At 43.8% G+C, this 14248-nt stretch overlaps 2 protein-coding genes and 1 pseudogene across 6 annotated transcripts in view; all 3 read right to left on the reverse strand.

Moving 5' to 3' along the window:
* Positions 1-14248, reverse strand: part of LOC126079101 (E3 ubiquitin-protein ligase TRIM21-like) — a 63258-nt gene that overhangs the window by 13137 nt on the left and 35873 nt on the right. The gene's annotated exons all lie outside the window — the stretch shown is intronic.
* LOC126079099 (E3 ubiquitin-protein ligase TRIM21-like) overlaps positions 1-14248 on the reverse strand; it is a 113145-nt gene that overhangs the window by 6753 nt on the left and 92144 nt on the right. For 2 of the 4 annotated variants that reach the window (XM_049890032.1, XM_049890030.1), the window contains exons 2-3: positions 1498-1952; positions 910-1005 (exon numbers count right to left, since the gene is read on the reverse strand). In XM_049890032.1, the coding sequence (XP_049745989.1) occupies positions 910-1005; positions 1498-1905 (504 nt within the window). In that variant the 5' untranslated portion in view covers positions 1906-1952. Of the gene's footprint in view, positions 1-909; positions 1006-1497; positions 1953-3176; positions 3262-3654; positions 3722-14248 lie in introns of those variants that run through there. The other 2 variants (XM_049890033.1, XM_049890031.1) reach the window with 2 other exon arrangements.
* Positions 6070-7013, reverse strand: LOC126079139 (olfactory receptor 52B4-like; annotated as a pseudogene).

A 14248-nucleotide genomic window follows, 5' to 3' on the forward strand; every position in this document is an offset into this window, starting at 1 on the left:
GGACTAAGAGGGGATTGGGATTGGTGGGAGCCCACTGAAACTGGCCCACAATCATACCTGTATCAGCCTACGACACCCAAGACTTTTCTCAACCTCTCTTTCAAAAGCCAGTCACCTCTCAAATGTATCCCTTGGCCTTCATTTCTCTCTGAGTTGTTAAGCGACTAATACCTGAACCCACCCCCAACAAGCTCGCACAGAGAGGCTCACAATATCATTTCTAAGTCATGGGAAAGGTAAGTTTCTGGAATATTCTTTGCCTGTTCTCTTTTGCTGGTAACTGGAGGGTCACTGCTTGCTATTGCAGCCTGGCTCTTCCCTCCCTCACCTTAAATCTTCCTCTTCTGGGATGTGTTGTCCAGGAGCTCTCTGCATTCTTCTTAATCCCTGACCTACCCCTCTTCCACTAGTGTGAAACTCCTTCACCAGTGTGAAACAAGCTTTAGTTCTCTGTTATACTTTGGACCAGTGATCTGGACATGGTCAAGCAAGCACCTGCTGAAACTGGTTTTCCTACTTCAACCCTTAAGCCCATTCCTCACAGCCTTTGCCATTTCCTACAAGGCATAGTGGTTGGGCTGCTCTCTAGAGATACCTTTGTCCCAGACACCAAGCACTGGTACTGTCATCTGCTGCGACTGGGCTCGGAGGAGCAGGGAGCTTTAGGGTATGGTTTCTCCCACTCAACCCCCTCTCCTATAGACTCTCAATCTTTGTGTTTGATTGGAAGCTCTCCTTCTAGCCTCCTTCATTCTTATTTCCCTTTATCAGGAGACAAGGAGGATGGCTGGTTCTCAGAGAGTGAGATATACCAACTCTGTAACTATTCAGATAGGTATAGCTGAGCCCACTAACTTGAATTCTGCCCAGACTTCTAATCTAAGATCCCTTTCTGGGTGTGACCCTTGCCTTCCAGGCTGCTCTCTTCTCAGCAATATCGACTTCCAACTTCTCAGCTAACTCCTGCTCTCTTCTCAGCTTCTGTAATGCCACCTGGAACTTCTCCTGCAGAGAGAGACAGCAAGTCAATCCCTAACCAGACTAAGTAGGATGGGGTAACATGGGGTGGGGGAAGGTCATCTTGGTTCTTAGAAAAGCCTGGGTGCAGAGAAGGTTGGAGCACTGGAGTCTTGAGTGATGTTGGAATTGATGAATGGGAATACTTCAGAAAAAGTCTGACGTTTTCTTGTAGACTAGACCCACACTGTTGGGGTGGCAGGGGTAGGGGGTGTTCTCACTCCTAATTAACCAGGAAGCCACAAGGAAACATGATCCTTGCCAGATTTTCCCACAGCATATTCCCTGCTCTCAGGGAATGAGAAGGTTGTGTTTAGTCTGCAACTCTCCACTTAGATTAGACATGGAGGGAGACACCCTTTCTTTCCCCAGTCCTTCAACTCCAGAGGCCGCTCTCTCCTATCACAAGCTGTGGAGAGGAAAGCACTAATCAGGGCCCATCTCCTTTTTACCTGCTCATGCTTTGTGCTAAGGCCTCACCTGGTACTCATGTGCAGCTTCCTCAATAGGGATCCTGGAGTGGTCACGGTGTTTCCGTGACTGGGCACACACCCAGCAAAGTGCTTTTCCATCTTTCTCACAGAACAGGTGAAGTTTCTCTCCATGCACCGTACACTGATCCCCCTTCATGTCCTCCTTGGTGCTCTGGTCCATTTGTCTAAGGTTGTCCACCATGTTGGCTAGGTGCCGATTGGGCCGGATGTTCCTGAGCAGGAATTTCTGCCGGCACACAGGGCAACTACTGCCGCCATCTTTCCCGACCTCAGAGATGCATCCTTGGCAGAAACTGTGGCCACATTCAATGATCACAGGCTCCACGAAGGGATCCAGGCAGACAGAGCATGTTACCTCCTCCCACATCATTGCCAGGAGCTTCGCTGAGGCCATAGGGGCAGTGTTCGTGTTAAACAGCACCACGGAGATCTTGTGGGGGACTAGTGGGGAGAGGAGAAAAGGAAAGAAAATGGGAAGGGTTGTGTGAGAAAAATAAAATGATTCAAAGGAGGACATGGGGGTGGTGAACTGGAGGGGATAAAAACAAGAAAAAGCAGGAACATCAATCTGAATAACAAGGGCTTCTCCTCCATAGTCTGGTCAGACGGAAGGGGAAACTGAGTCTGCAAAAGAGGTAAATATAATTGTCCAGAATCTCAGAGGTAAAACTTTACAACTACGCTTTCATCATGTCCACCCCAGCTTAAATCCTTCAAAGGGTCTCCATTACAATCCAAGGGGAAAATACTCCAACTGCCTGGAAGAAATGACAAAAGGAAGGAAGAAAGGAAGGGAAGATGGGATGGAAAAAAAAAAAAAATCCTGTACCCAGCTAGGGGCTGAGCCCATTCAAATACATCAAGTTGTGTGTGGGGGCAGGCATAGTAGCCAATTTGACAGGAAGGGAGGTCCAGGTGGGAGGTGCTGGGTCAGAGGGCTGGGCCTGAATATGAGACTGTGGGGTTTCCAGCTTTCTCACTAGGACCACTTCCACCAATTGCCACTTTGGGAGTCCTTCTGGTGATTTTTTTTTTTTAAGGAAGATTTCCCTCAGGGCCAAGGCTTTTTCCATCCATCTTCTCCCATCTCATGTAATCAATCACTGATTTCGCTGAAAAGTTAATCATAACAATAAACTAAACTAGTTATCTGAATGATAGGGACCTCTTTGTGTCAGAGTAGAACTGTGTTCCATAGGGCTTTCAATGGCTGAGTTTTTCAGTAGATTGCCAGGCCTTCCAAGGTGCCTCTAAAAGACCCAACCTCTGGACAGACTCAAAACACCAACCTTTCAGACTGAGCCTCTTAACCCTTTGCACCACCTAGAGACAATTCAGTCCTCTTTACAATAATGGCAGGAGTCAAATGTAGAGATATATATGTATGCATATACACATATACATATTTAAGCTGGGGTGGACCTGATGAAAGCATATGTATATATACATATACATGTGTACATCAATAAACAGATGCAATAATTTGCATAAAGTTACATAGACTAAAATGAAAAAGAGGAAGGAACAGGGAAAAAGAAAGAAAAAAATTTAGGAGTTTTGCTTTTGAGGGGCAGGCCAGTGGGGGAAGGGAGCTGCTTGGGAAGGGAGGGGACACTGTGCGCTCAGAAGTGTGGCCAGCACTCCCTGGGCTCTTCTCTTAACTACCTGGGTCATGTCTTCATTTCCTCCAGAGCACTGACCACCTCAGTCTTGGACCAGGGTACATCCTAGTCCAACGTCCTGAGCAGCCCTGTCCCTCTCACTTGCAGAGGTGGATTTTTGGAGATAGGAAAAAAACCCAGGGTCGTCGATTGGAGATAGGAGGGAAGGGAAATTCCGTTTCCAGGATTGCTGGCCCGCCCCACACTGGGCTCTGCTCGGCCAACCTCTGGGTTACAATCCCGGTAGTCCAAGGTTCGCGCGCCACTCCACCCCTGACGGGCGCGGCAGCAGGGCAGCCTGGCTCCCGCCGGCTACCTCTGCAGTCGCTTCAGAGCCCAGCCTCCTTCTAGGCAGAGGCGCCCGCGCGGGAAGACCTGCTTGCTGGGTCGACCAAGTTCCGCAAGGGAGAAGGGGTGGAATGGAATCTTCAAATCTGGGTAAGGGGAGGCTGGGATCCCCCAGCCTAGCCAGCTTCACTCACCTCAACAGGGCACTCAAAGGCCAAGGGCGGACCCCTAATTTCACTTTCGATTTCCTCTCAAAGGCGAGTCAAAAAAAGGGGGAGGAGAGTGGGAGGAGAATTGAAGGGAGGGGAGGAGAAATGGGTGTGGAGGGAGAGAAAGAATAGCAGCAGGGAAGGAAGAGAAGTGGGAGGCCAAACGGGAAGAGACAAGGAGGAGTTGGGGTGCGAGAGGTATTAGAAGATTCTGAGCCCCTAGACTTGGGCATCTTGGAAGCTGGGGTTGAAGGAAAACTCGGCAGCACTTCGTCCTAGGCTCACGCTCTCCCATTATCAAATGTAATGCCTCTCTCCCATTTCCCCCTCCCTGCTCTGCGCAGCTGAGGCTGAGTCCCCTGTAGTCTCTCCCTCTTAAGTCCTAGATCTGAAATTACTCTCTGTGGTTTATGCGTCCTTTTCAGACCTTCTCCCCTCCGCGGCAGCTGCCCACCCTAGAGGAGTGTGTCATGTCCCGCCCTAACTGCCTGTGGGAACAACGTCAGCTACTGGGGCATAAGGAAGGAACCGGGCTCTCAGAAAAACGGGTAATTTCCACTACCTTACCATCAAATTTCTTTCTTTTTTTTTTTTTTTTTACCCTCAGTGAGCATCAGGGACACAGAAACTGCGGATCCCTTGGTTAGAGCCTGGGGAATGGGAAGGTGAGTGGGTTCTGTGGAGAGCGGATCCTGTCATTCTGTTTGGCTGTTTGGTAATAAAAGTGATAAATCTACCAATCCATTACACCTATTCCGTTGAATCCGTTAACATAAACAGTCCCTGAAAGCAGAGTGGAAACAGTGAAAAAAATCAAAGAAAAAAGACACCCTGAAAATGACTGTTTCACATCACTGTAGACCCTTTGTTGTTTGTTGCAGGAATTGAGTAAGCCTCTGTTGGAAAGAGAATGGGTATGAAAAGAAGATAGGTTTCATAACAAGGCAAACATGGACTCAGTCAGTGCGGACCCTACTATTTATTAGCTGGATGCCCATCTCTCTGAGCTTCAATTTACTCATCTAATTAAGCAGGGGTATTAGTGCATGGATTGGTCATGATAAACAGAGAAAATATTGAAGTTGTCAAAGATTTCATTTTACTTGGATCCACAATCAACGCCTATGGAAGCAGCAGTGAAGGAATCAAACAAGGCATTGCATTGGGCAAATGTGCTGCAAAAGACCTCTTTAAAAGTGTTAAGAAGCAGTTTCTTCCACTTAAACAAAAATCACTGGAACATAACACAGCAAATATATGAAGACTCTGAAATGTAGAAGTAGAAGGTGGTCTGTATAGGGCCCTGGTCTTTTTTTTTTTTAATATCTAGTGTTGTCTACATAGAACATATATTTCCAATAAAATAAAACTTTAAAAAAGAAATATGGACAATATATTTTTTTTTCCCTAGAGTATTAACTAAATAATACATCGAATACAAGTTGGTTAGAGAAAGCACCACAGAGGAGACAATATTGAGAATGGGGTATGAAATGGCGAATAGAAATTTCCCAAAAAGTCAAGAGAGGTTATTCCAAGACAAAGCAGAAACACATCAAAGACGTGGGAGAGATGAGGCATGAATGGCCTTTAGTTTCTGAAGCCTTGGTTGCTTAAAGGTAACATGATAAGTGTCTCTGTAAAGGAAACCAGGAACCAACACTAATGGCCTGCCATGTTGAGGAGAAGAACACACTGACACTGATAATGGAGGAGTTTCCTTCCTCATCATTTTCTTAGCACACACCACCCCTTCAGAAACAACATGAGAATTTCCCGAGAGAGAAATGGTCAGCTTCAGTTTCCTCAAGGATTGTTCTGCAAAGTATGAACAGACGATTAATTTATATTCTCTTATTACAGACATGCATATTGATTAGAATGTGAATAACAATGTAATATGAATAACCTGAAAGCCTAGGAATCAATAGTCCTAGGAATGCCACTTAGTTAGAATGAGGGACATAAAGGGATGGAGGTTTGTATGTGGTTGTTGAGGGATATCGCATGAGGTCCCAGAGCTTGAGAGACTCAGTGCAGATTAGCTGCACAAATTCCTAGGCAGAGCATGGTTCTTACTTCATCCATTTCCAGAGATTAGAATAGTATCATAAAGGCTATATGACTTGTGGATATCAGTCCATCCAGTCCCAGGTCTGGGCAGGAGGATGCTCCCTCAGTCAAAAATGGCATTTCTATCTCAGGTTGTTTAGACAGTAGAAAAAGTAAGCCCTGCTACCTCTCTGGTGAACTTGCTCTAGACACAGACTACTGTAAGTGTCTAGACAAATAGACCCTGAGCTATTTACCTAGTGTTTCAGCTTCGCCTCTCACCTACCACTTCCGTAGGCCGCCTCATGGATAGCTGGAGAATGTGAAAACACAGTTCCTACCACAAAATCATTTCTGCCTTGTAAATAACACATGAACCATCTGGTCCTGGATCTGTTTGGTCTTGATCCCACAAATGATGGGATTCAGCATAGGTGGAACCAGAATGCAGACATTAGCCAACAAAATGTGGGTATGAGGTGGGATGTGGCGTCCAAAACACTGAGTAAGGGTTGTGGAGATTCCAGGCCCATAAAATAGGATGATGACACAGACATGGGAGCCACAGGTGTTCAGACCTTTGTGGTGTGCATTTTGGGAAGGCATGTGAAAGAAAGCACGAAGAATCAGCATATAGGAAACACAAATTAGCACAACATCTAAGACCACTGTTAACATTAGGACAGAGAAACCATACCAAATGTTCACTTGAATGTCATTACAAGCATATTTGGCGAAGCCAATGTGTTCACAGAAGGTGTGCGGAATTATATTATTTTGGCAGAAAGTGAATCTTTTCAGAAGATATGTCATGGGGGAGATTGTACCATAACTTCTCAGGAAGATACCTGCACCAATTTTCCCAACCAAGGCATGTGTAAGAATAGTGGTGTATCTCAGTGGGTAGCATATGGCAATGTAGCGGACAAATGCCATCATCAGCAAGATCCCTGACTCAGAGATGAAGGTGGAATAGATGAAAAAGAGGTGGGTGATGCAGCGATCCAGGGAGATCTCCCCAGCATGGAACCAGAAGATGGCCAAGGCCGGAGGTACTGTGCATGTGGAGAGGACAACGTCTGCTCCAGCCAGCATGTAGAGGAAGAGGTACATGGGTTCGTGGAGGCTGCGCCTTGAGACGATGATGAAGATGAACAGCCTGTTCCCAAGCACAGCAATGAGATAGGAAATGATGAGGGGATGGAATTCCACATGTGCTGGTCTTCTAGTCCGGGGATGCCCAACAAACAGAAGATTCTGTGGCTAGTACCAGTGTGGTTCAATATATTCATGTTTGAGTAGATCAGCCAGGGGCTCACCTCCCATTCTCAGAGACAGAGTAAAATACAGACTGTCCATGAATATTTTATCTGAAGTCACAAGGCGCTTTTGGCATATCCCACAGTTTCCATCTTTGATTGTGCAAATAATAAGGAATGCACAAAGATAAATAGGATAAAGTCTGCACCCCAATGAGTGACAGTCTAATTAAAAGATACACACATATCCAGCTAATAAAAATAAAAAGCAATTTTGTATGAACTTCTTCAAAACAAAGTATAACGAATACACAAAGGAAATCATTATGTGTGTCTGGGAAGGCTGTAAAAAGATGATACTTGAACTTGAGATTGAGTAGTTTATCATAGAATGAGGAATACCAAGGTACAGGAGCAGCGTAAGAAAAAATGCGTGTATAGATCAGTGCACAGCGCATTCATGAAACATTTTAGCTCAGGGTGGCTAGTGCATAGGAAGTATTAGAGTGAGACAGGGGAGGGGCCGTAGTGGAAGACAGGAAGGGCTTTGATCACAACTGAACACTTAGACTCTAACTTTACACAGGTGGCAGTTAGCAGATGCCTTCACCTCCCTTTTCTTACTTGTGAAGAGGGTCAGAAGACCTTCAGGAGGTAAAATTGGCAGGGCCTGTGTGCTTGATTGAGGCACTTCTGGTGCTTCCACTTTAGAGAACTAAGTTTAGAAATGACTGAAATTAGAAAAAAAAGTCATTATTTCTGGGAGTATCAGGGTGGTGTAGTGCTTCATATTTGGAAGATTCTTCTGCAGGTGGAATTAAACTGTATTTCATAAGTTACATCCTGGTGTCCTTTCATTCCTTCATTAGTTTAATCATTCATAAAGCAGGTTTTGAGCAGTGACTAGTTTTTAGGCATCATGCCATGTACCTGAATCCTAACTCAGCTCATGGTTTGAGAGGGAGTCAGGCATGTAAGCAGATAGGTTTAGTGCAACGATCCAGGTGGATTGGGCTCAGACGGCACTTTCTGAGAAGAGGGCCAGATTCAATTCCTTCACTGGATGAAGAAATGGAAACAAATAATAAAAAAACTCTCTTGGTAGGGATCTGAGGATATTAAATGTTGAGCTATCTTAAAGTATCCAGCTCAGTATCTGAGATGTATGTTAAGTTCATTAACATTATTTTTTTCACCCCAGTTCTCCCTCTTGGTTTTCCTGCTCTTTCTTTCTGGAGAGGAAACCCTCCTAATACTCTCCTCTTGGAGCTGGTAGAAATTGTTCTTCCATTAGAGTCACCAGTCCAGTGATGCCTGTCATCAAGCCTTGGGACAGAGAACTTGTGTAGCATACGGACACTCTGAGAAAGTTTCCTCCAGTGAGGGCAGCCATCCTCTTGTAGGAGGTGGAAGAAAAGGAAGAGAGTGGGATAGCAAGAGAAAGGAATGTGGCAGGCGTGTACTGCACAGACCAGACAAGGAAAGGAAAGAAGAATAAAGCAAGAAGAGCCAGGGGAGACACAAACCAACAAAGACAGGGCTTGAGAGGAGGGCAAATCACAAAAGTTGATGATGACCAGGTGTTGGGGGAGAGGGACGACCAGGGGAAATGTTATTAATCGGAGCCAGAGAGAGAGGCCAGGGAGATCAGGAGTTAGGGATTTGCTTGTGGAATTGTTCTCTTGACTTTGATCTAATAGAAGATTGCCCTAAAAATCCTGGTTCAAATGCCATCTCCCTGTAAATCTCTTCTCAAACATGCCTGAGATGCCCTGACCACGTCCCCAAAGCCCCTCCAATGCCCTGCTTTGGGCAGCCCAGCACAGATCCCTGTCATTTTTGGGGTTCTCTTCATACTTTGCCAAGTGGTGTCTGTCATCTAGGGCAACATGCTTTCTGTTTTCCATGCCCAGTCTAATTATCAGGGCACTTGTCATTTATTGGTAGTATCTCTTTATTACCAAATTTGGTAATTCCAGCTAGCTCATATGCCCTTCCCAGACCACACTCTCCACTTCTGATATAACAAACCATGTATGTGCCTTGGTCTTCGCCATTCTTTGTCCATATATATCAATATCCTTCAAGAGTCCTGTCACCTCTGCTTGTATGAGAACACAACATCAGTCCTTACCTTGTCCCTGTAATCATCGCCGTCTACAGATGTCTAATTGGTTTACCTGCCTCAGACTATGTGTTCAGGAACAGCCATGAGATCAGCAATGAACTTCAGCTTGTTGAAGGCCAGGCAGTTGGGCTGTTTATCTTCCCTCATGAAAGCCCCTGAGGGAAGCACTTACACCAAGGGCTCCAGGGACAGAGCTGCTGCTTGAGCCTTGCCCTCTTTCCAAATGGACAAAATCCCTAAGACTGTTTTCCCCTCCCTCCAATCTCCTCTTTTCTCATTTGCTCCTCCCCAGGTGCTGTGATCTCCACCCCACACTGAGTGCGAACATTTATCATGTCTCAGTACAAAAACCTCATCCAGCTGGCTCAGCCTTGCAACAGACCTACTTTAATGCTGGATTCAATGAATATACAGCTTTATTTTCAATCTCAACTCATGCAGTTAATATGTAAAAATAATTTTCATATTTTTGTTCTTCGTGAAGAGGATCATTTTGAAGTTATTAATCCCTGGCGTGGTTCATAAGATTCACGGTTTGGAGTCATAAGTATTTTTAACACTTTCCTGAAGGTATCTATCTAACTGTCCGTGCAGAACAATTTGTAGAACACATGTGGTTTGTGGCTGTTTTGAATACATTCTAATTTTATTTGCCTGCCAAGTACAGTATTTGGTTTAGCATTAGGCATCATAAACCCACATTTATGGTTGCTGGGAAAAAAGTCTTCTATTTTCTTTGCAGGTAGTCCCTGACTTGTAATGTATTTGAGTTATGACAAACCATACTTACAACTGTTTTTTGTTGCTGTTGTTGTTGTTCTTGTACATCTTATTGTTAGTAATATGTACTACAGGCAGTGTTGCAGTGTGTAATTTGCTTATGTTATCATTCGCAGATGTTCCTTCACAAATGCTTATATGTAATGCTTTCAAATCTCAAAGACAAATAAAGATCAGATTTATAAAAGTACTGATAATAAAAGGCAATTATAGTGAAAATAAAAAAGAGATATTTGATGAATTTTATTACTAAGTTTAAGTAATATTCTGAATCCTTGGTTGTCATTTCAACGATGATCACAGCATCTTCACCAGGAGTAAGTTCCATCTTAAGAAGCCACTTTCTTTACTCATGCATAAGAAGCAACTCCTCATCTGATAAAGTCTTATCATGAGATTGCAGCAATTCAGTCATATATTAGGGCTCCGCTTCTAATTCTAGTTCTCTTGCTATTTTCACCACATCTGCAGTTACTTTCTCCACAGAAATCTTGAACCCCTATAAGTCAAACCTGAGGGTTGGAATCAACTTCTTCCAAACTCCTGTTAATGTTGATATTTTGACCTCCTCCCATGACTCATGAATGTTCTTAATGGCATCTAGATTGGTGAATCCTTTCCAGGGGGGTTTCAATTTACTTTGCCCAGAGCCATCAGAGGAATCAGTATCTACGGCAGCTATAGCCTTACCAAATATATTTTTTAAATAATAAGATTTGAAAATCAAAATTACTCCTTGGTCCATGGGCTGCAGAATGGATGTTGTGTTAGCAGGCGTGAAAACATTAACCATCAGAGCTCTCGAGTGATCGGGTGCATTGTCAATGAGCAGTAGTATTTTGAAAGGAATTTTTTTTTTTTCTGAGCAGTAGGTCTCAACAGTGGGCTTAAACTATTCAGTAAGCCATGTTGTAAACAGCTGTGCTGTCATCCAGGCTTTGTTTTTCCATTCAGAGAACACAATCAGAGTAGATTTAGTATAATTCTTAAGGACCCTTGGGTTTTCAGAATAGTAAATGTGCACTTCCTTCAATTTAGAGTCACCAGCAGCATTTGCCCCTAACAAGAGAGGCAGCCTGTCCTTCAAAGCATTTGAGGCATTGACATTTCCTCTTTAGGTATGAAGTCCTAAGTGGCGTCTTCTGCCAATATCAGACTGGTTTGTCTACACTGGAAATCTATCTTTCAGCGTAGCCGCCTTCATCTGTTAGCTTAGCTAGGTCTTCTGGAGAACTTGCTCAGCTTCTACGTTATTACTTGCTGCTTTACCTTGCACTTTTATGTCATAGAGATGGCTTCTTCCCTAAATCTCATTAGCCAATCTCTGCTAGCTTCAAACCTTTCTTCTGCAACTTTCTCTCCTTTCTCAGCCTTCATAGAATTGAAGAGAGTTAGGGCTTTGCTCTGGATTAGGCTTTAGCTTAAGGGAACCTTATAGCTGGCTTAATCTTCTATCCAGACCACTAAAACTTTCTCCTTGTCTGCAATAAGGCTGTCTCTCGTTATTATCATTCATGTGTAGCACTTTTTATTTCCTTCAGGAATGTTTATTTTGTATTCACATCTTGGCTAACTGTTTGACGCAAGGGGACTTGCTTTCAGCCTGTCTTGCCTTTCGACACACCCTCCTTACTAAGCTTAATCATTTCTAGCTTTTGACTTAAAGTGACAGTTGTGTGACTCTTCCTTTCACTTGAACACGTAGAGGTCATTATGTGGTTACTAAATTGGCGTAATTTCAATTTTATCATGTCTGACAGAATAGGAAGGCCTGAGAGAGATGGGGAACAACCTATCAGTGGGGCAGTCAGAACATACACAATATTTATCAATGAAGTTCACTGTCTTATATGGGCACAGTTCGTGGTGCCCCCAAACAATTCCAATAGTAACATCAGAGACCACCGATCACAGATCACTATAACAGATATATGCACAGATTTCAGAAGTAATCAGATGCCTGTATAACTAATGACTCCTTCCCACCAGTGCCCTGGCCCTGGAAAAATGCCTTGGATCCTACAACCATCCTCAGGGAGAGAGGGAAGGAGGATATCCAATATACCATGGACTGCCATAAGAACCAACAAACCTGTCTTGGAAGAAAGTACATGACCATTAGGAGCAAGGATGGCCAGAGTTTGTCTCACATACTTTGGACATGTTATCAGGAGAGACCAATCCCTGGTGAAGTACATCATGCTTGGTAGGAAGCACATCATGGAGGCTCAGTGAAAAAGGGGAAGACCCTCAATGAGTTGAGTCGACATAGTGGCTGCAACAATGGGCTCAAGCACAAGGGCAGTGGGACACGACTCTTCTAATAGGTTTCAGATCATATCTCATCATGCCCCACGTTCCCATTTTGCTAAGTTGCTACCCACGTCCATGTCACTTTAGTAATATGTTATCCCACAAACTTTCTATGTTCTCTGCACTAACAGAATTTCTCACAAGTTTCCTTGAAAATGTCTTCATTCGTTCTGGAACACCAAATGCATTCCAGAAACTCTTGTATATCTTCAACAACCTTGTGGACATCTCTCATTCACTTCTTTGTTTTACCTGAAACATGGCTTTCAGCTATTCACTATATTCTGCATATAGAAAATCTCATTTTTATTTCTCATTCCTCATAGTACCTGTATAGGTATTGGAGGTAGTATCATTACTACATCCAATGATAACTTCCTCCCTCTTGCTAAAACCCCTAACCTAAGGATGCTCACGCCGTTTGGAAACACTGTCCTCTCTTCTTTCCTCGCCATATGTACCTAACACCTGATCACACCCTAGCCTCTTCATTGTCCTCATTTTTCATTGATGACTTTAGCTCAAGACCTCAACCCTAATACTTCCATCATTCTTAGCAAATCCAACATCTAGAAATTTCCACTGCAGTGGAATAATAATGCTATGGAATGTATTACTGCAAATCAAAAGGCCAAAGAGATTCACTAAAGAAATCTTTAGCTTGAGCTGCCTTAACCTTGGGAATAATGCTGACAGAAAAGCAGCACAAGCAGCTGGAATAAAAGATAAGAAAATTTCAAGGTATTTTAGTGACAGAGGGCTGTCTCTCAGGAAAAAGGAAGATTCAGGGTTTAGAAAAGGAGCAGGATTTTCTTAAGGGAAAACTCATATGAGGGTATAGGCTAGGCAGAAATGAAAAGGTGGAAGCATCTTAAATATATTGTGAAATTTTCTTGATGACGGTCAGTGGCTGGCGTCTACAGAATTCTAACAATTGGAAAGAAGCAAGATATTTGAGCCCTAACTAATTATTACCAAGATGGAGAACTGGGAAACTCTTTGTTAAACAAATTCTTGAAGACTACTACACAAAATAGTGCCATATAATTTGGACGGATGTAAAAGGAGAAGAGGAGCCCTGGTGGTGCAGTGGTTAAGTGCTTGGCTGCTAACTCAAAGGCTGGCAATTTGAACCCACCAGCCACTCTGCAGGAGCAAGATGTGGCTGTCTGCTATGGTAAAGATTTGGTCTTGTACTGGGGAGGTCAGCACAACTTTACCAGGGCAAAGTCAGAGAAGGTTCACAGACACATCCAAATGCCCTGAGGGACTGAGCTACTCTGCTGAGGGCTGGGGACCATGTTCTCTGCAGACTTCTAGCTCAATTAACATAACATAGCTTATAAAGAAAATGTTCTATATCCTACTTTGGTGGGTAGTATCTAGGGTCTTAAAAGCTTGTGAGTGGCCATCTAAGATATTCTACTGGTCTCACCCCATCTGGAGCAAGGGAGAATGCAGAAAACTAAAGACACAAGGGAAAGATGAGTCCAAAGGACTAATGGACCACAACTACCACAGCCTCCATCAGGCTGAGTCCAACACAACTAGACAGTGCCCAGCTACTACCACTGACTACTCTGACAGGGATCACAACGGAGGGTCCTGAACAGAGCTGGAGATAAATGACGAAAAAAATTCTAACTCACAGAAAAAGACTAGACTTACTGATCTGACAGAGACTGGAGAAACCCTGAGCGTATGCCCCCCCCACCAGATACCCATTTAAGTCAAAACTGGAGTCACTCCTGAGGTTCATCCTTCAGCTGAAGATTAGACGGGCTCATAAAACAAAATGGGACTAATTGGGCACACCAACTCAGGGGCATGGACAAGAAGGCACAAGAACCCAGGAAAACTTATAATGGGGAATCCAAGGTCGAGGAGTGAAGAGTGTTGACAATTCGTGGGGTTGGCAACCAGTGTCCAAAACAATATGGATATCAATTGTTTAACGAGACTAATTTGGTCTGTAAACTTTCATCTAGAGCACAATAAATAAATAACGAACAAAAAAAGTTAGAATTTAATCCTGTAGGTAAGAGTT

The sequence above is a fragment of the Elephas maximus genome, chromosome 7 (genome assembly GCF_024166365.1).
Source record: "Elephas maximus indicus isolate mEleMax1 chromosome 7, mEleMax1 primary haplotype, whole genome shotgun sequence".
Classification (NCBI taxonomy): domain Eukaryota; kingdom Metazoa; phylum Chordata; class Mammalia; order Proboscidea; family Elephantidae; genus Elephas; species Elephas maximus.